The sequence below is a fragment of the Staurois parvus genome, unplaced genomic scaffold (assembly GCF_062004578.1).
Source record: "Staurois parvus isolate SC_StPar_1 unplaced genomic scaffold, SC_StPar_1.0 ptg001206l, whole genome shotgun sequence".
Lineage (NCBI taxonomy): Eukaryota > Metazoa > Chordata > Amphibia > Anura > Ranidae > Staurois > Staurois parvus.
Genome location: NW_028319002.1, coordinates 238538 through 263797, shown reverse-complemented (window position 1 = coordinate 263797; position 25260 = coordinate 238538). Strand labels below are relative to the sequence as shown.

Below are 25260 nucleotides of genomic sequence, written 5' to 3'. Positions count from 1 at the left end.
TGCTCTGCATACTTGGATCAAGAATGGCAACAAGAGGTCCAGGATAACAGCCAGGCCACTAGATGTTTTGGAAGGGTGACAATGGTGGCCTCCATGTTACGCACAGGAATGCTGCATGCTCCAGCGACCCTCTGGTGGACATACTCTTAGTCTCTAAGCCAGAACAGGTGGGTGGATGGGGGTTTCTGTCTTGACTGCTCTGCGTACTTGGATCAAGAATGGCAACAAGAGGTCCAGGATAATAACCAGGCCACTAGAAGTTTTGGAAGGTTGACAATGGTGGTCTCCATGTTACTCACAGGAATGCTGCTTGCTTGAGCGACCCTCTGGTGGACATACTCTTAGTCCCTAACCTGAACAGGTGGGCAGATGGGGGTTTCTATCCTGACTGCTCTGTGTACTTGGATCAAGAATGGCAACAAGAGGTCCAGGATAACAGCCAGGCCACTAAGACGTTTTGGAAGGCTGACAATGGTGGTCTCCATGTTACTCACAGGAATGCTGCGTGCTTGAGTGACTCTCTGATGGACATACTCTTAGTCCCTAACCCAGAACAGGTGGGGGGATGGGATTTCTGTCTTGACTGCTTTGTGTACTTGGATCAAGAATAGAAACCAGAGGTCCAGGATAACAGCCAGGCCACTAAGAAGTTTTGGAAGGGTGACAGTGGTGGCCTCCATGTTACTCACAGGAATGCTGTGTGCTTGAGCGACCCTCTGGTAGACATAATCTTAGTCCCTAACCCAGAACAGGTGGGCGGATGGGGGTTGCTGTCTTGACTGCTCTGCATACTTGGATCAAGAATGGCAACAAGAGGTCCAGAATAACAGCCAGGCCACTAGAAGTTTTGGAAGGGTGACAATGGTGGCCTCCATGCTATTCACAGGAATGCTGAGTGCTTGATCGACCCTCTAGTGGACATACTCTTAGTTCCTAACCCAGAGCAGGTGGGCGGATGGGGATTTCTGTCTTGACTGCTCTGCATACTTGGATCAAGAATGGCAACAAGAGGTCCAGAATAACAGCCAGGCCACTAGAAGTTTTGGAAGGGTGACAGTGGTGGCCTCCATGTTGTTCCCAGGATTGCTGCGTGCTTGAGTGACTCTCTGATGGACATACTCTTAGTCACTAACCCAGAACAGGTGGGCGGATGGGGATTTCTGTCTTGACTGCTCTGTGTACTTGGATCAAGAATGGCAACAAGAGGTCCAGGATAACAGCCAGGCCACTAGAAGTTTTGGAAAGGTGACAGTGGTGGTCTCCATGTTACTCACAGGAATGCTGCTTGCTTGAGCGACCCTCTGGTGGACATACTCTTAGTCCCTAACCCAAAACAGGTGGGCGTATGGGGGTTTCTGTCTTGACTGCTCTGCGTACTTGGATCAAGAATGGCAACAAGAGGTCCAGGATAACAGCCAGGCCACTAAGAAGTTTTGGAAGGGTGACAGTGGTGGCCTCCATATTACTCACAGGAATGCTGCGTGCTTGAGCGACGCTCTGGTGGACATACTCTTAGTCACTAACCCAGAACAGGTGGGCGGATGGGGATTTCTGTCTTGACTGCTCTGCGTACTTGGATCAAGAATGGCAACAAGAGGTCCAGGATAACAGCTAGGCCACTAGACATTTTGGAAAGTTGACAGTGGTGGCCTCCATGCTATTAACAGGAATGCTGAGTGCTTGAGCGACCCTCTAGTGGACATACTCTTAGTCCCTAACCCAGAACAGGTGGGCGGATGGGGGTTTCTGACTTGACTGCTCTGTGTACTTGGATGAAGAATGGCAACAAGAGGTCCAGGATAACAGCCAGGCCACTAGAAGATTTGGAAGGGTGACAATGGTGGCCTGCATGTTACTCACAGGAATGCTGCTAGCTCCAGTGACCCTCTGGTGGACATATTCTTAGTCCCTAACCCAGAAAAGGTGGGCGGATGGGGGTTTCTGTCTTGACTGCTTTGTGTACTTGAATCAAGAATGGTCCTTTGGAATAGAAGAAGTATTATGCTTACCACCCAGGTCCCTGGTATAGGCATGTCATACTCGCCCCTTCAGGTCCATAGAATAGAAGAAGTATTATGGCTACCCCCAGGTCCATGGAATAGAAGTATTATACCACCCCCCCCCCCCCCACATCCCTGTTAGACATGCCCCCACAGCCCAGGTCTGTGGAATAGAAGAAATATTATACTCACCTATCCAAGTCCGTGGAATAGAAACATTATACTTACCGCCCAAGGTCCCTGGTATGGACATATTATGCTCACCTTCACTAGTCCTTTGAATAGAAGAAGTATTATGCTCACCTCCCCAGGTCTATGAAATCGAAGTCTTATACTCAACCTATACTCACCTCCACAGGTCCCAGGAGTGGAAGTATTATACTTGCCTCCTGAGGTCCATGGGATAGAAGCATTATACTTACCCCCCAGGTCCTTGGAACCGTATTATACTCACTTCCTTAGGTACCTGGAATAGAAAAAGTTTTATACACACCCCCATGTCCCTGGAGTAGACGTATTGTACTCACCTCCTCGGGTCCTTGGAATATTATACCTGCACCCCACCCTCCACAGATCCCTGGAATAAAAGTATTATACAGGTCCCTGGGGGAGACTCATTACACTCACTCCTCCTCCCGATCTCTGGGATAGAAGAATTATTATACTCACTCCCCCCAGGTCAATGAGATAGAAGTATAGTACTCACCCCCATAGGTCCATGGAATAGAAGAAGTATAATTCTTGCCTCTCCCCAGGTCCCTGGAAAAGAAAGAGTATAAATCTCATCTCCCAATTAATGTCATGTAGTATGGAGCGCAGCTTAGTAAAGTTGGCTCTTTTGAAATGTAGTGTTTTTCTCCTACCCTCATTTCTCTTTTCCTATAATTTATGGCAAATGTAATTAGTCTGTGATCACTGTTTCCTAAATTGACCCTTACTTACACCTCAGCAATCAGCTCTGCGTTATGTGTAATTAGTAGGTCCAGCAGAGCATTATTTCTGATTGGGGCTTCCACCATTTGACTCGTGAAATTGTCCTGCATTACGAGATGATGAGCCATAATTGGGTGAGCAGTTCCCTCTGCCCAATCAATATCAGGATAATTGAATTCCCTTGTGATTCTAACATTGCCCCGCCTTCCCAGGTCCATGGAATAGAAGAAGTATAATTCTTGCCTCTCCCCAGGTCCCTGGAAGAGAGGGTATTAACATCCCCTTTGATTAATGTCATGTAGTATGAAGCGCAGCTTAGTAAAGTTGGCTCTTTTGAAATGTAGTGTTCTTGTCCTACCCTCATTTCTCTTTTCCTATATTTTATGGCAAATGTAATTAGTCTGTGATCACGGTTTCCTAAATTGACCCTTACTTACACCTCAGCAATCATCTCTGTGTTGTGTGTAATTAGTAGGTCCAGCAGAGCATTATTTCTGATCGGGGCTTCCACCATTTGACTTCTGCAATTGTCCTGCATTACGAGATGATGAGCCATAATTGGGTGAGCCGTTCCCTCTGCCCAATCAATATCAGGATAGCTGAATTCTCATGTGACTCCAACATTGCCCCGCCTCCCAGAATTTCAGCCAGTTCATGCATAGCTCTCTCTCTACTCATTGTATCCTCACTCACCCACACACACCGGAGCTTTAGAGGGAATTTACACAGCACCGAATCACAGAACAGGAGCCTTCAGTCCTACCCAGAAGCATTGTGAAAATTGTGGTAAATTTCACTGCAATACGTTGATCTCTAAGGTCTCAAAGGTCAATTTTGAGTGATCTTAAAATGTTCAAAGGTCTTCAAAAGTGTATTTAATTCAGTCAACCAGTTTGCAGTCCCTTCAGCTCTGGTGTTCAAGAAGAGACAGGTGTTTGAAACTCGTTTATTTGTTGTTTTTGGCACAAGGCCGGGCTGCCAGTCACTCTGCAGAAATCTGGCATAACCTCAGCTACAGAAGTGAACCTATTTGAAGTAAGGATGCCCCAATAAACAGCTCAGTGGTTCCTTTCTTCTGATGATGATCCTGGAACGCTCTATACAGGCGTCGTATGGCGACATTTATAAGGTGTGCTGGTGTAAGCCGCCACAGGGTTACCCTCACTGCAGCGGCAGGGATAATCTTACTCTTCATTAAAGTTACATTACAAGAAAGAAAGAACTTGTTAATTTACAGGAGCTACTTAGTCACAACGGATACAAAATCTATGAGGATACATTTTCCTTTTATAAATATTCTCAATATTTGTTATAAAAGACTATTACAAAACCAGAAAAACTTTCATCTAGACCAGGTTCTCCAAACTATGGCCACATCTGGGCCCACTACAAGATTGTGTCCGACCTACAGCTGATGTCCACAGACAGAAACAAGATTGTGGATTGTTTTTTGTTGTGTGGCTGAGTCCCATTGTTCTATTGTTTGTCTTGCTTGGGAGAAAACTATTATGGGATGTATGTGTATTAGCTTAGTGGGGGGGGGGGAGGGGTGTCTCCAGCAGCCCTCCCTCCTGATGGGACTGTTTGCTGGTGTGAAGTTTGAATACCTGTGTGTCTCTTGTTACTAAATATAGATTGCCCCGCCCTGTCATTATGCAGGGAGGGGGGACTGTCCCCTGAGTGTATATATCTTGTATTTGTGTTCAAATAAACTAGTCTACCTCTGACTTACTTCAAATCTGGTGTCGTCTGGATCTTGCGGTAACAATAGCCAGAGTCACTGGTCTCGTGTCCCAGAGCCTGAGAAGCAGCTTACTGACGGAGATACCCAGTTGTGGGTTTCTGGGGTCCATTTCACATTGTAGGTTTGGATTTGTTGGTGGTGACCCAGGTGGTCTTGCAGTGTTGGGGCCCTAGGTTCGGTTCCCACCATTGAGAATATATGCCTGGAGCCACGCATGCTCATTTAGATTCCCTCACTTAGTCTACAAGGTTCCTTCCACACTCCAAAAACATTGCCTTCGGCTGGTTCAATATCTCTTTTCATATTCCGCTATAAATTTGTGCATCTGAATTTTTCAACCCTTGAAATACAAATATTGTCTTTTTTTCTACAGCTAGAAGCAAGGCAGACACTTCATAATCTGGCATTTTCACCAGGAAAATTGCCAACTTTAAACAAATTCCCCCTCATTTGCTGCTCCCAAGACATGCTGCTTATAGTTCGCGGCTCCCGAAGATTCTGCTTTAGGAAAGATAGCACTTTGAACGTCATGCGACATTGTATTTTGGCACGGTGTCGGCTAATCTTCCTTAAGAGACTTGTAGTCATTAATATTTCCCGAACACAGTGGATAATATTCTATTCCACCTCAACGAGGATCGAGTCTACAGATACGCGAGATGTTTATATAGCCTGACTAACCCAGCTGCCGGCAGACATTTTAACTTGCCTAAAAATTAAAAATTCCAAAAGTTTATTCAGTTTGAGGACACAGGGGCCGGAAGGCCTCCGGATATTGGAGCTGTAGCCACCCCTCCCACACCTGTTGTATGCTCAAGAAGCAAAAAAAAAATGCAAGTTACTTTATGACAGTTTATTCAGTTTTGAACTGTTTTATGGGTTTTTTTTTTTTTGATCAAATTAGTTTTTTTTCGGTAAATATTTTGCAACGGAATGGATACAGATGAATCCAAACTGCAACATGCTGCGACTTTTAACCACTTCCAGTCCGGACACTTTCACCCCACTTCCAGTCCGGACACTTTCCCCCCCTTCCAGTCCGGATACTTCCCCCCCCTTCCAGTCCGGATACTTCCCCCCCTTCCAGTCCGGATACTTTCCCCCCCCTTCCAGTCCGGATACTTTCCCCCCCTTCCAGTCTGGATACTTTCGCCCCCTTCCAGTCTGGATACTTTCGCCCCCTTCCAGTCTGGATACTTTCGCCCCCTTCCAGTCTGGATACTTTCACCCCCCTTCCAGTCCGGATACTTTCACCCCCCTTCCAGTCTGGACACTTTCACCCCCCTTCCAGTCTGGACACTTTCACCCCCCTTCCAGTCTGGACACTTTCACCCCCCTTCCAGTCTGGACACTCCCCCCCTTCCAGTCCGGACAATGCCTAAATCTACCCTCACACAAGGTTGCTGACAGAGGTGGATGATGCTTCTTCTTTTTTTTTGGGGAGGGGTGGGTGGGCTACACATATCCATTAACTTATGTACTTAATAATGGTTACTTTTGATCAGCCTTTCTCAACCTTTTCACTGCAGAGGAACCCTTGACATAACTTTTCGGTCTCAGGGAACCCCGGCTAAAAATAGCTGTATCTACAATTCATGATACATTAGTGTGATAGTCAGAGGTAAGAATGCTCCTTACACTTGTGGTCATTGGGAAGAATTAACCCCTTACAGATAGCTAAAAAGATCAATGGTGTCAGTGGGGACTTACCTGAGAGGCAAAAAATTGCTCATTGCTCAAGGAACTCCTGGCAACCTCTGGAGGAACCCTGGTTGAGAAACCTGAAAGAGATGTCCTCTGACCTTCAAGGCTGTGCCATCCTTGCATGTATGTGGAGGGGAACCCAAAAGTCTCTGCTGGGTTCTGAAGCCTGGCAGAGCTCCACAGTAGATCAGCACACATGTGTACAACCTCATTCTTACAGATAGCTAAAAAGATCAATGGTGTCAGTGGGGACTTACCTGAGAGGCAAAAATTGCTTATTGCTCAAAGAACCCCTAGCAACCTCTGGAGGAACCCTGGTTGAGAAACCTGAAAGAGATGTCCTCTGACATCAAGGCTGTGCCATCCTTGCATCTATATGGAGTGGAACTCAAAAGTCTCTGCCGGGTTCTGAAGCCTGGCAGAGCTCCACAGTAGATCAGCACACATGTGTACACCCTCATTCTCGCCTAGGCGAGAAAGGAGCAAGGGCTTCCCTGAAGCACAAAAAATTAAAAAAAAAGCGGTTACAAAAATTCCAGTTGTGGGAGTGGAATGGGGCTGGAGCCAGGTGCGCACACATTGGGTTTGGGGTGAAGGTCCACTTTAAAGTACATGGTCACTGAAATGGAACCAGAAGGTAACCAGGAATGACAGAAAACGTGACTTGTATGCCAATTCCAGGTTAGCTGGCAGCACAGTGGGTAAGTGGTTAGCACTTCTGCCTTGCAGCACTGGGATCCTTGATTTAACTTTTGGTCATGACACTACCTGCATGGAGTTTGCATACTCATTCTGGGGTTGTGTGGGTTACCTCCCTTGTGTTGGTAGATTAATAGGTTGGTAAGCTTCAGTCCAAATTGGCCCTAGTATGTATGTGAGGTAGGAACCCCGGATTGTAAGCTCCCAGAGGGCATGTACTAATGTGAATATTTACTTCTACTGTGATGGGTTTACGTTATGCACATGAGTACAAATAAACAAAACTTGACTTGATTTTGGACATAAAACTTGAACGTGTTTTTCTGTTTAGGGCCCGAAGCCTGTTGCCACCTCTATCAAGTGGTGACTTTATGTAGAGTTGTATGTAGGTTATTGAAACACAAGTTAAAAAGAAAACTAATAGTTCTGATTTGTGTTTTTTAGGTTTACTTCAAGCGGGATGGGGAATTAATAGAAGTCATTCCCATGTTGGAGCCGCCACCTGCCGCTGCTGGACTGATGAATAACCGGGGCTCCCGTAACCTTCTAAACCGTGACATGGATGATACAAAAATGCAAAAATCACTTTTACTTTTGGACACGGAGGAACGAGGACCAAGTTCTTTCACAGAGATGCCATTCCGTGGACGCACCTCTGACCAAGGGCCCATGTCCAGCCCAGTGACTGAGGCCATTCCAGAGACAGTAGTCAGCCTGGAGTTCCCACGTTGGGTCCACAGTACAGACCCTACTTATTTCTTCCACCAAATGCATCTTCCAATGAGCGATGGGACAGTGGAGGTCCGAGCTATGCTCACTTGGACCCTAAACCCACAAGTAGACAATGAAGCGCTCTTCAGCTGTGAGGTCAAGCACCCGGCACTGACCATGCCCATGCAGTCTGAGGTCACATTAGGTAAGTGGCACAATATGGTTTCTCTATCTGTCAGCAGATGTCTCATGGTTTGTAAAATATTCTGAATACCTTCCAAGTGCTTCTACTGTACATACACAAATTGGCATTGTGGCTTCTTGCGTGAGGTTTCTTCAGTCATAATGTGCAACCATTACAGAACCAAGCTATAGAGCATGGGTGCTCAACCTGTGGCCCTCCAAGTGCTTCTGAACTACGAATCCCATAAAGCATTGCAAGGCTGATAGTTACAAGAATGACTCCCAAAGGCATGATGGGACTGTAGTTCCACAACAGCTGAAGGGCCACCGGTTGAGCAACCATGCTATAGAGTCTTTTTTTTTTTCCTACACCTTTCTTATGAAGCCGGTAGGTGGAGTTGGTGATCTCAGAGCAGAGTTGATGCACATTACAATGGACTCCAGAACAATTAGCCCACATCGGTCCCATCACCAGGCTGTTGGTGATGGAACCCATGTTAGTGGAACTAAGTTGCTTAGTTTTATTAAGAGTGAACAATACTGACAGGTCTGCAGTTAGGACCTGCCCTCCTTTTTATTGTTATTAAAGGTCAACACCACCAAAAAGTGGTATTTTTGATTGGTCAGTGTTAAGTCATTTGTAGAACTCTTCCACAGTGAAGTGGTTTGCTGTTGACCTTTTTGTCTGCACTCTTTCCCCAAAGCCATAACAAGGTGTTTCTCTTCTATAGCTGGACTCTCCCAGTTATCTGTTCTACATGACGGATAATCCATTGGTGTAAGGTGACCACTACTTGGCTTTGCAATGACCTCACCATTTGGTTGGAACTGGGAATTCTAGTAGAGTCCTAAAGAAATGTTATATGAAGACAGCATTGGATTTGCCAGAAAACATTATGAATACTCAATATGAATGGTGCCATCACTTGCTTGATCGTTGAATTCAAATATTGTTCTCATCGACGCTTCTATTGGGAAAAATTGGAACACAAAAGAAAAATACAAAGGAATACGTTTCCTTCATGTGTCACAAAACAAGCAATGTTACATGAGTCAGGTTACTTGGTTGTTGCGGAGGACTTTCCAAAAACAAATTCTAGGTAATGCTATTCTTCCATGGTGAACCTTTTAGGTACTTTTTCCATCTGCTGGACTTGTTCTCAGGACACCTAGAGAAGGCCGTCTGATGCTCCGTGAAGTCTGAGGGTGGAATAGCTTACTGGTGTGTAGCTGGAGAGACTTGCATTGATTTCCCAGGGAGTATTGCCTGAAGTCTGCCTACTTATTCCCGCAATTCATTGACATTACTGCAGGCAGGGAAACGTTGGGGAATCAGATAAATCATGCTGAATGTGAAACATAAAATTATTAGATTTCAAGAAATAAGACATTCAGGCTTATTCAATAAGGCATTACAAAGAACAGCGAGGATGTGCAACGCGTACTGAACAACCGGCCTGTTACTGGCATCAGCTAAATTTTGGAATATCTGCCATGGATACCTGGATATGAATGCATAGGTCACCATCCTGGGGCAGAGGCACAAAACTAACATTATTGCCTGTTTTATTCTTTTAGAGAACCCTTATGATAAATTCAAGCAGCTGCTTCCTCACTCTTCCAGCTGAGACTGGCATTGGGCATTGGGAAAGCAGAAGGTGATAGTGAATAGAAAGGAATCACATAGACTACCTTCCAGCCACCCCACCATTCAACAAGCCTTAAGCATTGTGAGGAGCCTTACCAAGAGTGAGGAAGCACCCCCGTTTAAACACTGCCAGTTCTTTTCTTGTGGATGTTGTTGGTACAAAACTGGCAGCACTGGCTTTGTGATTTGGCCGCCATTGCATAATGGTAACCCTACATCATAGCGGTGGATTTATCTTCCGCAGCCCATGTACGAGGCTGATTTTCTTGTTGTTAAAGTATATGTCCATCCAAAACTTTTTTTCTTAGTTTAGGATGCAGTGGAGAAGACTTAGAACCTTTGTCGGGATTTTGCTGTTATCTGGAGCTCCATTAAAGAATTCCAGATATGGATTTTAACATATAGTTACATTGGTCCAGCTTGAAATAATGTACCTATGAATATACCGTACCTTGGGATAACAGGGGTCTCCAAACTTTCTAAACAAAGGTCCAGTTTACTGTCCTTCAGACAGGACTGTAGCCATTCGGAGTAGAAAATGTCTCAGCATCAGTGGGAGTAAACAGTGCCTTGTCTTTGGTGTCAGTGGGAGGAATAGCACCCCATCGTTGGCATCAGTGGGGGGATTAGTGCCCCATCATTGGTTTCAGTGGGAGGAATAGTGCCCCATCATTGGTGTCAGTGGGAGGAATAGTGCCCCATCATTGGTGTCATTGTTTTCATCGTTGGTGACATTTGGAGAAACTGTGCCCCATCGTTGGTATAATTAGAAAGAACTGTGCCCCATCAATGGTTTCATTCTGCCCATCGTTAGTGTCATTGGGAGGAATAGTGCCCCATCATTGGTATCAGTGGGAGGAATAGTGCCCCATCATTGGTATCAGTGGGAGGAATGGTCCCCCATCGTTAGTGTCAGTGGGAGGAATAGTGCCCCATCATTGGTATCAGTGGGAGGAATGGTCCCCCATCGTTAGTTTCAGTGGGTGGAATAGTGCCCCATCATTGGTATCAGTGGGAGGAATAGTGCCCCATCATTGGTGTCAGTGGGAGAAATAGTGCCCCATCGTTGGTATCAGTGGGAGGAATAGTGCGATATCACTGGTGTCAGTGGGAGGAATAGTGCCCCTTCATTGGTGTCAGTGGGAGAAATAGTGGCCCCTCATTGGTGTCAGTGGAAGGAATAGTGCCCCATCATTGGTGTCAGTGGGAGGAATAGTGCCCCATCATTGGTGTCAGTGGGAGAAATAGTGCCCCATCATTGGTGTCAGTGGAAGGAATAGTGCCCCATCATTGGTGTCAGTAGAAGGAATAGAGCCCTTTCACTGGTGTCACTGAGGAGAATAGTGTCTCCTCATTGGTGTCAGTGAAAGGAATAGAGCCCCTTCACTGGTGTCAGTGGGGGGAATAGTGGCCACAACATTGATATCAGTGGGAGGAATAGTGCCTCATCATTGGTGTCAGTGGAAGGAATAGCACACCATCACTGGTGTCAGTGGAAGGAATAGTGCCCCATCATTGGAGTCCATGGGAGGAATAGTGCCCCATCATTGGTGTCAGTGGGAGGAATAATGCCCCATCATTGGTGTCAGTGGGAGGAATTGTGCCCCATCATTGGTGTAATTGTGCCCATCGTTTGTGTCTTTGGGAGGAACTGTGCCACATCGCTGGCGTAATTGGGAGAAATTGTGCCCCATCATTGGTGTCATTGTGCCCCATTGTTGGTGTCATTGGAAGGAATTCGGACACATTGTTGGTATTAGTGGATGAAATAGTGCCCCAAGGGCCAGATAAAATCAAGCAAAGGGTCGCATTCAGCCCCCGGCTCTTAGTTTGGAGATCACTACTCCAGAAGCTGGAAATCATTCTTGTAGGTGCTGCAACTCCAGTGATCTCCACTCAGTTCTGGGTCAGGACACCGGCTCTCCACATCATCCAATCAGGGAACACTAGGATTAATTGAGAATAGGCAAAGCAATCTCTGAATGGCATCCATGCCAAGCGGGTGACCTCTGGTGTTCACAATGTAGCCAGGCACATATTACATACATATTCCAGTAACCCCAAATTTTCCCCTTATCCCTTCCCCCCCCCCTCCTCCCCCTCCCCCTTGTCCACATCCTACCCCCCATTCTAGTTTTCCTCTCGTACCTATACCTCTATACTAATTTCATCTTCCTCCTAGATTTGCCATAATAATTCTTTACAGGTTTCTAAACTTCTCCCTTTACTTGTATCAATTCTATATATGTTTCCAATGTTTTAAATTTAATCCAGCTGGTCAGGATCTGGTCAGGTACCCCTCACTGCTAGGAGGTGTTGCCACACTGGGAAAGGCAGCTCTGTGAATGTAGATGGCTCCCAAAGGGAGCTAAAAAAACAGAGGAGGCCAAATAGTGTAGTATCCTTAGGACCTAGCAGTGAGGGGTACCTGACCAGATCTGACCAGACCCATATAGGATCCTTGATATCCTGTGGCTACCAACTTTTATGCCCATTGTGATTGCGTATCTGGTGAGTGCGCAATCTTTACATACTGTATCACCTAATTCACGGATCCTAGCCACTGGATTTTTGAAGATCATTTGGAATCTCATCTGCACTTGCACTATGGACTGGTTTTGTTTTAGTGCACAACACTCATTTGTCACTATTCAGTGACTTTTTTATCTGCACTTTGTCACTTCATTTATGTGATTCATTGTATGTATTATATTGCATTTATACATGAATTTTACTTAGCTGATCATTTTAGCGCTGCACCCTGTTTTGTTTGAATATATGCACCATTGTACCTCCCTCTCCACATCCTCTCCAACACAACGGGGATATCTCAACTTACTGCTTATGGGCTACCCTTGGTGTTATATACCATCTAGCCCAGGGGTGGGCAAACTACGGCCCGCGGGCCGTATACGGCCCGGCAGACCTTTTAATCCAGCCCGCGGAGCGTGATAAAAAAAAACACAGCCAGGGCAGGCAAACATTGGCTGTCAGGATGTGTGTAGGTGGGGCAGCGTGACGAACGTGAAGGGAGCTAGGCTCCTCTCACAGTCTGCCCTGAAGACCGGAACGGCGCGGGAACACGGCGAGAGGAACGCGCGGAGCAAAGGTAAGTGAATTGACACAGGGGGGACTTGGCTTACTACTTGGGGGGGAATAGTACTGTGGGGGATGAAATACTATATGAGGGATGAATTACTATATGAGGGATGAATTACTATATGAGGGATGAATTACTATGGGGGATGAATTACTATGGGGGATGAATTACTATATGGGGGATGAATTACTATGGGGGATGAATTACTATATGGGGGATGAATTACTATATGGGGGATGAATTACTATGGGGGATGAATTACTATATGGGGGATGAATTACTATATGGGGGATGAATTACTATATGGGGGATGAATTACTATGGGGGGATGAATTACTATATGGGGGATGAATTACTATGGGGGATGAATTACTATGGGGGATGAATTACTATATGTGGGATGAATTACTATATGGGGGATTAATTACTATGGGGGATGAATTACTATGGGGGATGAATTACTATATGGGGGATGAATTACTATATGGGGGATTAATTACTATGGGGGATGAATTACTATGGGGGATGAATTACTATATGTGGGATGAATTACTATGGGGGATGAATTACTATCTACTCTTGGTCCGGCCCCCCGGGTCCAATATATGAACCCATTGCGGCCCTCAAGTCAAAAAGTTTGCCCACCCCTGATCTAGCCATACTGTACGCGTGTTTATCACCTTATGGGTGTCTTCCTGTTGCAGGTCACCTTATGGGTGTCTTCCTGTTGCAGGTCCCCTTATGGGTGTCTTCCTGTTGCAGGTCACCTTATGGGTGTCTTCCTGTTGCAAGTCACCTTATGGGTGTCTTCCTGTTGCAGGTCACCTTATGGGTGTCTTCCTGTTGCAGGTCACCTTATGGGTGTCTTCCTGTTGCAGGTCACCTTATGGGTGTCTTCCTGTTGCAGGTCACCTTATGGGTGTCTTCCTGTTGCAGGTCACCTTATGGGTGTCTTCCTGTTGCAGGTCCCCCCCCTCCGTCTGGCAATTTCGTTGTCAGCAGGACAGGAAAGTAGCATTAAAAACCAGACCGGGGTTCTACTGTTTCCCTTCTCCCCCAAAATATCCTGGGGGAACCCTACTAATATTTTAGTGCCAAATAATGTAAAGTCAGAGCAGGATCCTTCACTTTGCAATTCACTGAGGTTTGAAATGCCTTATTAAATAATTGGAATAATGTAGAAGTAGAATGATGAATAAATCTACAGTGTTCTCCATTACCTTATGAAAATTCTCTGACCTTGAATGGGTAATCTAATGTGGATCCTGAATTGCACCGGCTGCCGTGTTCCGTTAATGCTGCATAAACCGTAATGCATTCTAATGGTGTTACCTGGAGCCAACAGAACATGACAATCACTTATTGCTTTGTTATCAAATGGAAAGTGAATCTATACCTGTTAGCATGAAAATGATTGTTGCAGTAATTCCATCACTTAATGTGTGTGTCGGGGGGCCGGGACAGGCTGAGCGCGCTGACAATGAGCCGGGGAATGGCGGGATAACCTTTGTAAGTCTGGTATTTAAATGACAAGATAGCTCTGAACTCCCAATTAGTCAAACATGGATGAGACGTGTCCGCGGCCCGCTTTGGGTTTGTTACCGACGGGAGAGACTCACATTTCATTGTGCGGATCGGAATATTGCTTGTAATCAGTTTGATCTATTCGAGGGTTTATTGTGTCCATGTCTCACGCTGATATTTCTAGCTGTTTTAAAGCACATCTGTCACATGTTTAAAGTAAGATCGGTATTGTAAAGCCAACTGAGGTAATACAGAAATCGTTCCTGCAGTAGGCAATTAATGATCTAAAATTTGTGATTAACCAGAAATCTGTATAGAGTTTGAGTCTCTGGACACTGCATGTGGTTATTAGGAATGGCTGCACTGCAGCTGAGTTTAGTATTAAACAGTAACATTAAAGTAAATGGAACTAATGAGGGCGTGGAGGACATCCGCCATGAGGAATGAGGGCATGGAGAACATCCGCCATGAGGAATGAGGGCATGGAGGACATCCGCCATGAGGAATGAGGGCATGGAGGACATCCGCCATGAGGAATGAGGGCATGGAGGACATCCGCCATGAGGAATGAGGGCGTGGAGGACATCCGCCATGAGCAATGAGGGCGTGGAGGACATCCGCCAAGAGAAATGAGGGCATGGAGGACATCCGCCATGAGGAATGAGGGCATGGAGGACATCCGCCATGAGCAATGAGGGCATGGAGGACATCCGCCATGAGGAATGAGGGCATGGAGGACATCCGCCAAGAGAAATGAGGGCATGGAGGACATCCGCCATGAGGAATGAGGGCATGGAGGACATCAGCCATGAGGAATGAGGGCATGGAGGGCATCCGCCATGAGGAATGAGGGCATGGAGGGCATCCGCCATGAGGAATGAGGGCATGGAGGACATCCTCCATGAGGAATGAGGGCATGGGGGACATCCGCCATGAGGAATGAGGGCATGGAGGACATCCGCCATGAGGAATGAGGGCACGGAGGACATCCGCCATGAGGAATGAGGGCACGGAGGACATCCGCCATGAGGAATGAGGGCACGGAGGACATCCGCCATGAGGAATGAGGGCACGGAGGACATCCGCCATGAGGAATGAGGGCACGGAGGACATCAGCCATGAGGAATGAGGGCACGGAGGACATCCGCCATGAGGAATGAGGGCACGGAGGACATCCGCCATGAGGAATGAGGGCATGGAGGACATCCTCCATGGGGAAAGTGGGCATGGAGGGCATCCGCCATGGGGAAAGAGGGCATGGAGGACATCCGCCATGAGGAATGAGGGCACGGAGGACATCCGCCATGAGGAATGAGGGCACGGAGGACATCCGCCATGAGGAATGAGGGCACGGAGGACATCCGCCATGAGGAATGAGGGCACGGAGGACATCCGCCATGAGGAATGAGGGCACGGAGGACATCCGCCATGAGGAATGAGGGCACGGAGGACATCCGCCATGAGGAATGAGGGCACGGAGGACATCCGCCATGAGGAATGAGGGCACGGAGGACATCCGCCATGAGGAATGAGGGCGTGGAGGACATCCGCCATGAGGAATGAGGGCGTGGAGGGCATCCGCCATGAGGAATGAGGGCATGGAGGGCATCCATCATGAGGAATGAGGGTATGGAGGGCATCCGCCATGAGGGCATGGAGGACATCCGCCATGAGGAATGAGGGCATGGAGGGCATCCGCCATGAGGAATGAGGGCATCCGCCATGAGGAATGAGGGCATGGAGGACATCCGCCATGAGGAATGAGGGCATGGAGGACATCCGCCATGAGGAATGAGGGCATGGAGGACGTCCGCCATGAGGAATGAGGGCATGGAAGACATCCGCCATGAGGAATGAGGGCGTGGAGGACATCCGCCATGAGGAATAAGGGCGTGGAGGGCATCCGCCATGAGGAATGAGGGCATGGAGGGCATCCATCATGAGGAATGAGGGCATGGAGGGCATCCGCCATGAGGGCATGGAGGACATCCGCCATGAGGAATGAGGGCATGGAGGGCATCCGCCATGAGGAATGAGGGCATCCGCCATGAGGAATGAGGGCATGGAGGACATCCGCCATGAGGAATGAGGGCATGGAGGACGTCCGACATGAGGAATGAGGGCATGGAGGACGTCCGCCATGAGGAATGAGGGCACGGAGGACATCCGCCATGAGGAATGAGGGCATGGAGGACACCCTCCATGAGGAATGAGGGCGTGGAGGGCATCCGCCATGAGGAATGAGGGCATGGAGGGCATCCATCATGAGGAATGAGGGCATGGAGGGCATCCGCCATGAGGGCATGGAGGACATCCGCCATGAGGAATGAGGGCATGGAGGGCATCCGCCATGAGGAATGAGGGCATCCGCCATGAGGAATGAGGGCATGGAGGACATCCGCCATGAGGAATGAGGGCATGGAGGACATCCGCCATGAGGAATGAGGGCATAGAGGAGGTCCGCCATGAGGAATGAGGGCATGGAGGACATCGGCCATGAGGAAAGAGGGCATGGAGGGCATCCGCTATGGGGAAAGAGGGCATGGAGGGCATCCGCCATGGGGAATGAGGGCATGGAGGGCATCCGCCATGGGGAAAGAGGGCATGGAGGACATCCACCATGGGGAAAGAGGGCATGGAGAACATCCACTAAAAGGTATGTGTGCATGGAGGGCATCCACTTTAAGGAAAGAGGGTATAGGGGATGTCCACGGGGGCGTTAAGATGACAGTAAGGGCTATGAGAAAAGAGGGCATGAAGGACATTGGCTATGAGGAAAGAGGGAGGGATTTACACCTGGAGGAAAGGGGGGATAGAGGATATTCCCCATGAGGAAGGAGGGCATGGAGCACATTGCCATGAGAAAACAGGTCATAGAGGACATCCAAAAGGGGGAAAGAGGGAATGGGGACGTCCAACATGAGGAAAGAGGGTATGGAGGACATCCACTATGAGGAAAGAGGGTATAGGGGATGTCCACCAAAAGGAAAGAGGGAATTTAATAGGAGAAAAGAGGGCATGGATGACATTAACTATTATGGAAAGAGGGTATGGTGGACCTCCACGGGGAGGAAAGAGGGCATAGAATACATCTCCCTGTGAAAAGAGGGGATAGAGGACATCCTCCAGGAGTAAAGAGGGCATGTGGAATGTCCACCATGGGGAAAGAGGGCAAGGGGAACGTATACCATGGGAAGTGAGGGTATGGGGGACATCCACCATGAGGAAAGAGAGCATGGGGGATGTCCACCATGAGGAAAGAGGACATGGAGGATGCCCACCATGAGGTAAAAGGGCATAGGGGACATCCATCATGAGGAATGAGGTCATGGGGGACATGCACTTTAGGGAAAGGAGGGTAAAGGGGACATCAACCTTGAGAAAGGAGGGCATGGGAGGCATCCATCATGGGGAAGAGGGGATGGGGTACATCCACCATGGGAAAAGAGAGCACAGCGGGTGTCCACCATGAGTAAAGAGGGCATGTAGGATGTCCACCATGATGAAGAGGGCACGTTGGATGTCCACCATAAGAAAGAAGGGCATGGTGGACATCCACCATAAGGAAAGAGAGCACAAAGGATGTCCAGCATGAGTAAAGAGAGCATGTAGGATGTCCACCATGAGGAAGAGAGCACAGAGGATGTCCAGCATGAGTAAGAAGGGCACGGTGGACATCCACCATAGGGAAAGAGAGCACAGAGGATGTCCAGCATGAGTAAAGAGGACATGTAGGATGTCCACCATGAGGAAGAGAGCACGTAGGATGTCCACCATAAGTAAGAAGGGCACGGTGGACATCCACCATAGGGAAAGAGAGCACAGAGGATGTCCAGCATGAGTAAAGAGGGCATGTAGGATGTCCACCATGAGGAAGAGAGCACGTAGGATGTCCACCATAAGTAAGAAGGGCATGGTGGGCATCCACCATAAGGAAAGAGAGCACAGAGGATGTCCAGCATGAGTAAGAAGGGCACGGTGGACATCCACCATAAGGAAAGGGAGGACATCCACCATGAGGAAAGAAGATACAGGGGACATCCACCATGAGGAAAGGGGGCATTATGGACATCCATTATGAGGGATGTGGCCTACTTTCTAGCAATAACCGTGCGAACAGCGTTCAAAAACTGATGCAGTTCTTTTTTAATTTGTTTTATGTCCTTGGTATTATATTGGGAAATGCAAGGCGTGGGATAGAGGTCAGATTTTTAAATATTCCATTTTACATTTAACTCTGCAAGAAATAGTACAATTGTCAAAAATGGTTATTAGCTTGTAAACCTTCAGTAAATGTTGGTTGTGTAGACAGCCATGACCTGTGTTTGACATCGGTAACGTCCCCTTTGTCTTGTGATGGTGACACATATAATGTAGGATAGATGTCGCTTCTCATCATCACTAGAAAGCTGGCACTAGTCGGTCATGTAAAGTCGGGCAATTCTCTTATCTGGATCACGCCACCATTTCTGGACGGAGGTTGTCACGTCAACTGTCATTCTCTCACTTCACATACAACTGCAGTATTCTGTGTCTGTGTTCTTTGTATATAGATGAGCCAAAAGTGTGATGTCTCTTCTATACAGCAGTCTTGGTTCTCCCAATCCCCTATTGTTTGCTGTGTAGGTGATGGTAAGGTATCACGTCTCCCATTGTGGATAAGAGCGGAATTTTCCGTATCTTATTCTCTGTAGAGTACAATGTAACAATGCGAGTCTCAATGTTCCTTCCTTTTATTCCTATCCCGGCACAGTCCTACTTATGTTCCAGATTGGAGAGTCGCTCTCAGAATCATCGCTCAGTAAAGCTTCTTTTCTCGTGGGAAGAAGTATTATTGCCAGGGTCACCTCTCATTCTGTGAATATAGATCTGCTTCATCGAACGTGGTGGCCTCTGATGTGTAATGTGTTTCCGGAGGCCTGCTGTATACAGACTGTATATCGTTTTATATAGCACCATCATCTCAAGCGACACGGGATCGATAGATATGATACGGATATCACTGTCCAAATCTTGTAGACTTCACCTCCTCAACATCTCCAAGATACGCCCGTTCCTAACCTCGGAAACCACTAAGCAACTTATTCACTCCCTGGTTATCTATTGTCTTGACTATTGTAACTCCCTCCTCATTGGCCGACCTAATCTCTGGCTCTTCAGTCTATCATGAATGCTGCTCCCAGAGTCATCCACCTTACCAACCGTTCCATATCTGCCATGTCTCTCTGCCTATCCCTCCATTGGTCTCCAGTGTCCTCCATCCCTCTCTGCTAGTCCCTCCACTGGCCTCCATTCAGTGTCCTCCACCCCTCTCTGCCAATCCCTCCACTGGCCTCCATTCAGTGTTCTCCACCCGTCTGCCAATCCCTCCACTGGCCTCCATTCAGTGTCCTTCATCCCTCTCTGCCAGTCCCTCCACTGGCCTCCATTCAGTGTCCTCCACCTCTCTCTGCCAATCCCTCCACTGGCCTCCATTCAGTGTCCTCTTTCCCTCTCTGCCAATCCCTCCACTGGCCTCCATTCAGTGTCCTGCATCCCTCTCTGCCAATCCCTCCACTGGCCTCCATTCAGTGTCCTCTTTCCCTCTCTGCCAATCCCTCCACTGGCTTCCCATTGCCCAACGAATAAAATTCAAAACATTAACAATCACATGTAAAACCATTTATAACTCCGCCCCAAATTACATCACCAGTCTTGTCTCCAAATATCACCCAAACCATCCTCTTTGCTCCTCCCGCAACCTCCTGCTCGCTAGCTCCCTTGTCTGCTCCTCCCATGCTTGTTTCCAGGACTTCTCCAGAGCCTCCTCAATCCTTTGGAACTCTCTACCCCAATCTATCAGGCTATCGCCTACTCTACCCACTTTTAGGCGATCTTTTAGGATTTGTACTGTCCTGGCATTTTGGGGTATTTATACTGTCCTGATATTTGGGGGGTATTTGTACTGTCCTGGCATTTGGGCAGGATTTGTACTGTCTTGGCATTTTGGGGGGGGGGGGGGTATTTGTACAGTCCTGACATTTGGGGGGTATTTGTACTGTCCTGACATTTGGGGGGTATTTATACTGTCCTGGCATTTGGGCGGGATTTGTACTGTCTTAGTATTTGGGGGATATTTATGCTGTCCTGACATTTGGGGGGTATTTGTACTGTCCTGACAATTGGGGGTATTTGTACTGTCCTGACATTTGGGGGTATTTGTACTGTCCTGACATTTGGGGGGATTTGTATTGTCCTGACATTTGGGGGAGATTTGCACTGTCCTGGCATTTGGGGGGATTCGTACTGTCTTGGCATTTGGGGGGATTTGTACCGTCCTGGCATTTGGGGGGTATTTGTACCGTTCTTACATTTGGGGGGTATTTGTACCGTCCTTACATTTGGGGGGGGGTTTGTACCGTCCTGACATTTGGGGGTATTTGTCCTGTCCTGACATTTGGGGGGATTTGTACTGTCCTTACATTTGGCGGGTATTTGTCCTGTCCTGACATTTGAGGGTATTTGTACTGTCCTGACATTTGGGGGGATTTGTCCTGTCCTGACATTTGGGGGTATTTGTCCTGTCCTGACATTTGGGGGGATTTGTACTGTCCTTACATTTGGCGGGTATTTGTCCTGTCCTGACATTTGAGGGTATTTGTACTGTCCTGACATTTGGGGGGATTTGTCCAGTCCTGACATTTGGGGGTATTTGTCCTGTCCTGACATTTGGGGGTATTTCTCCTGTCCTGGCATTTGGGGGGTTTGTACTGTCCTGGCATTTAGGAGGGATTTGTACTGTCTTGGCATTTGGGGGTATTTGTCCTGTCCTGACATTTGGGGGTATTTGTCCTGTCCTGGCATTTGGGGGGATTTGTACCGTCCTGACATTTGGGGGGATTTGTACCGTCCTGACATTTGGGGGGATTTGTACCGTCCTGACATTTGGGGGGATTTGTACCGTCCTGACATTTGGGGGGTATTTTTACCGTCCTGACATTTGGGGGGATTTGTACCGTCCTGGCATTTGGGGGGATTTGTACTGTCCTGGCATTTTTGGGCCTCAAGAAATGAGATCAGCCATCAGTACACCAGGACTGATCAATTTTCAGACTCTATAACGTTCACACAGACCAATAACTATACACCTATTGGGATTTTTTTTTCTTTTACCAAAGACCTAGCAGAATACATTTTCTCCTAAATTTATGACAAAATTTTATTTTATTGGATGTGTTTTATAACAAAAAGTAGAATATATTGGGGGGGTCAAACTTTTTGGTCTTTTTTCTTTTTTGCTTATATCGCAAAAACATAAAAAAAAATGAGCAGTGATCAAATACCACCAAAATAAAGCTCTATTTGTGTAAAAAAATGCTATAAATGTCATTTAGGTACAGCGTTGCATGACCGCGCAAATTCCGGTTAAAGTAGTGCAGTGCCGATAAGCAAAAAATGCCCTGGAAGGCGGTAAAATCTTTAGACGTGGTTAATAATAAAACTAAATGTGGAGAAATCCAGCCGTAACTTACCTTGCACCATTGTGGTGCCGGGAAACTGGAATCTGCTTGCTGTAGGTTTTTGCACTCACTGATTCTCCTACTTTATGAAATAAAATTAGCGCCTTGCTGCATCGCGGTTTCTGTAATTCTCCCCGTATCTCTGGAGCTTTTCGTAATAACGAGTCTGAAGTTTCTGTTCCAGAATTTCTAGAACTAATGCAATTTTTCTTTTTTTTAATTTGGGAATGCTGCATAGACTGGCACCATTTTATGGGTTTGCATGCCCTGATGTGGTCTGCTTAAAGACCGGAGCTTTCCACCAAATGGTCCTGCTGGACCGAAGCCTCTCCGTTCTCCACGGTGCTGAAACGAGGGCCACAGCCAATCCCCATGAGCGCTCCCCCTGCCCGGCGATGAGAATGGATGAGGCAATGATGCATTTTTTACGATGGCGGTGTCGGAGCCAGCGGCCTCTCTCCCCTCCCGGCCGCCCTCGGTAGAATTATCCCCATTCTAATGAAGTTTGTATGCAGATCAGGACGTTTTGGTCTCATTCGTTTACAAACCATTAAGGTTAATGTGCTTCTTGTTTAAAGAAAGTGTTGAATTAATAGAGTGCGCCGAGGAGAGGAGCCGGGCCGTTCCAAGCTCATTTCATTTCAGTTCACTCTATGCGCAGTCTGGCTGCCTCGGAAAACATTGTGCTTGACATTTGCTGAGAGTGTCATCCTAACAGAACTCTGCTGGAGGAGTCGTACGCCCGGAGCGAGCCTCTCAATTCAGAGTCACTCAATGATACATGTGAGGGTCGGGCGAAAGTTCTCCAAATGATGGGAAAACGCAACACTTGCTGGTATTCGTATTTCTAGATTGGAGGGCTAGGTGTGCTCCACAAAGCCTTAATGGCAGAGGAGGCTGCCCCTTTTGTAGCCCTTCGACCTTAACTGTTTGCTCACCTCTGCTGGAGGAGTCGTACCCCCGAAGCGAGCTTCTCAATTCAGAGTCACTCAATGATACATGTGAGGGTCGGGCAAAAGTTCTCCAAATGATGGGAAAACGCAACACTTGCTGGTATTCGTATTTCTAGATTGGAGGGCTAGGTGTGCTCCACAAAGCCTTAATGGCAGAGGAGGCTGCCCCTTTTGTAGCCCTTCGACCTTAACTGTTTGCTCACCTCTGCTGGAGGAGTCGTACGCCCGGAGCGAGCCTCTCAATTCAGAGTCACTCAATGATACATGTGAGGGTCGGGCGAAAGTTCTCCAAATGATGGGAAAACGCAACACTTGCTGGTATTCGTATTTCTAGATTGGAGGGCTAGGTGTGCTCCACAAAGCCTTAATGGCAGAGGAGGCTGCCCCTTTTGTATCCCTTTGACCTTAACTGTTTGCTTACCTCTGCTGGAGGAGTCGTATGCCCGAAGCGAGCTTCTCAATTCAGAGCGAGCTTCTCAATTCAGAGTCACTCAATGATACATGTGAGAGTCGGGCGAAAAGTTCTCCAAATGATGGGAAAACTCAACACTTGCTGGTATTTCCATTTCTAGATTGGAGGGCTAGGTGTGTTCCACAAAGCCTTGATGGCAGAGGAGGCTGCCCCTTTTGTAGACCTTCGAACTTACCGGACCGATTTTTTTTTTTAATTTTTCTTTAAACTCCCACACATTTGATGTTTTCTGAAAGCAGAAGTGCGCACTTGCGTGTACGCACATTTTTTTTCCCCAAAGCTATTACAAGTCTACTTGTAATAGCTTTGGGCAGCCAATGGCTTACCGGACCGATTTTTAAAAAAAAAATTTTTAACTCCCAAACACTTGATGTTTTGTGAAAGCAGAAGTGCACACTTGTGTGTACACAAATTTTTTTACACTCCCCCCCCCCCCCCCAAAGCTATTACAAGCCCCCTTGTAATAGCCTTGGGCAGCCGATGACCGTACGAGGGCAGATCGATCCAGCACCTAGGGCAATGATGAGGACCAGCACTTCCTCCCCCATTGCTAATGCATGGCGTCGATTGGGTGTACCACCCTGCACCCATTCGGTGGCCCCTTGCTCCGGCTGCCCATGGTTGGCTTACAGTGTGCACTGCACATGCACGGTAAATTGCTTGCTTTCTTGCAGTTAGAAGGTAGCGTAGAATGTTTTTTTTAATGTTAGCTGTAGGCGGATATGAGGTAAAGAGTGAGCATGTTGGACTGTGTTGTGACAGCAGTTGCTACTCCGCTTGTTGCCAGTCACTGATCTGGAGCATGCGTGCAGTGAGAGGGTTCCCCCCTCACAAAGCTGTGTCAGGGGTGGTGGCCCCTCCTACCCTCCCCTTATTGCAGGTCCTGGCTGACAGGTACTTTTTTCAGGGAAGCTTCTAACCAAGCAGGAACTTTATCTGGTCAGCTGGTTTGGAAGGCAGGAGAGACATCAGGGTTCTAATTTACCCCTGATGTCTCTACTGCCTTCCAAAGGCTGTGTCAGGGGTGGTGGCCCCTCCTGCCCTCCTCTTATTCCAGGTCCTGGCTGATGGGTACTTTTTTCAGGGAAGCATCTAACCAAGCAGGAACTTTGTCTGCTCAGCTGGTTTGGATGGCAGGAGAGACATCCAGGTTCTAATTTACCCCCGATGTCTCTCCTGCCTTCCAAGCCAACTAAGCATGCAAAGATCATGCTTGGTTAGATGCTTCCCTGACCGTAACGGGGAATGACAGCTCTGAAACTGGAAGTGACAAAATTTTTGTTGCTTCTGGGAACATTTATCACAGACAAGATTAGGGGATGAATGTTCCTCCATCACCTCTGTGGGGAGTCACCCTGACAGCCTACCGTGGCCCTGGGCTCCCCCAGAGGAACAGGAGAGCCTGGTAACCACCTGGGAAGAGGACCTTTGAAACATTGTAAAAGTGATTGGATGGCTTTAAAGCCACCTGGACTACATTTACATGAAAGTTGACTGCTGGTTGTAAATAATTGTTAGTCATGATCCTGGTGTAACCACTTGTTGACCCGGACGTTTCATCGCTCATTGGTCAGCAAGTGGTTGAAGCCATATTTAACCCTTTTTTTCCCCAAACACTTTCACCAGTTGATTTAATCCCTTACTGAGCATTTAGCTTCTCTATCTTTTAATCCTTGCATATGTTCCAGTGTATGCTGATGCCATGACTGTTTCCCCAGGTTTGCTGTTTCAAGGTGGCTCCTTTCTTTTGCAGCATCCTAGTTAGCCACCCTTGTATGCAGCAACGTTTAAGTAGTAATTATCTTCCGCCTATCTTCATCCCAAAGATACTGAGCACAGACCTTGTAGCAGCAAACAATGGGCTGGGACCAGGGGCGGACTGACAACTCATGGGGCCCCCGGGTAATAGGGGATCATGGGGCCCCTGTGGCCTTCCCCAAACTCAAAAAAGCCTATGAAAAAGGTACCAGGGGCATCTCATGGGGCCCCCTACTGACTCCGGGCCCTCGGGCAGTGCCCGAGTTTCCAAATGGTCAGTCCGCCCCTGGCTGGGACACCATGAACAATGTCCTCTTTAATGCTGGCTCTAT

At 47.5% G+C, this 25260-nt stretch overlaps 1 protein-coding gene across 1 annotated transcript in view; it reads left to right on the top strand.

The window, feature by feature from the left end:
- IGSF21 (immunoglobin superfamily member 21) overlaps positions 1–25260 on the top strand; it is a 467300-nt gene that overhangs the window by 323365 nt on the left and 118675 nt on the right. The window contains exon 5 of the mRNA XM_089660114.1: positions 7525–7996. Coding sequence (XP_089516240.1) covers positions 7525–7996 — 472 coding nt within the window. The remainder of the gene's footprint in view (positions 1–7524; positions 7997–25260) is intronic.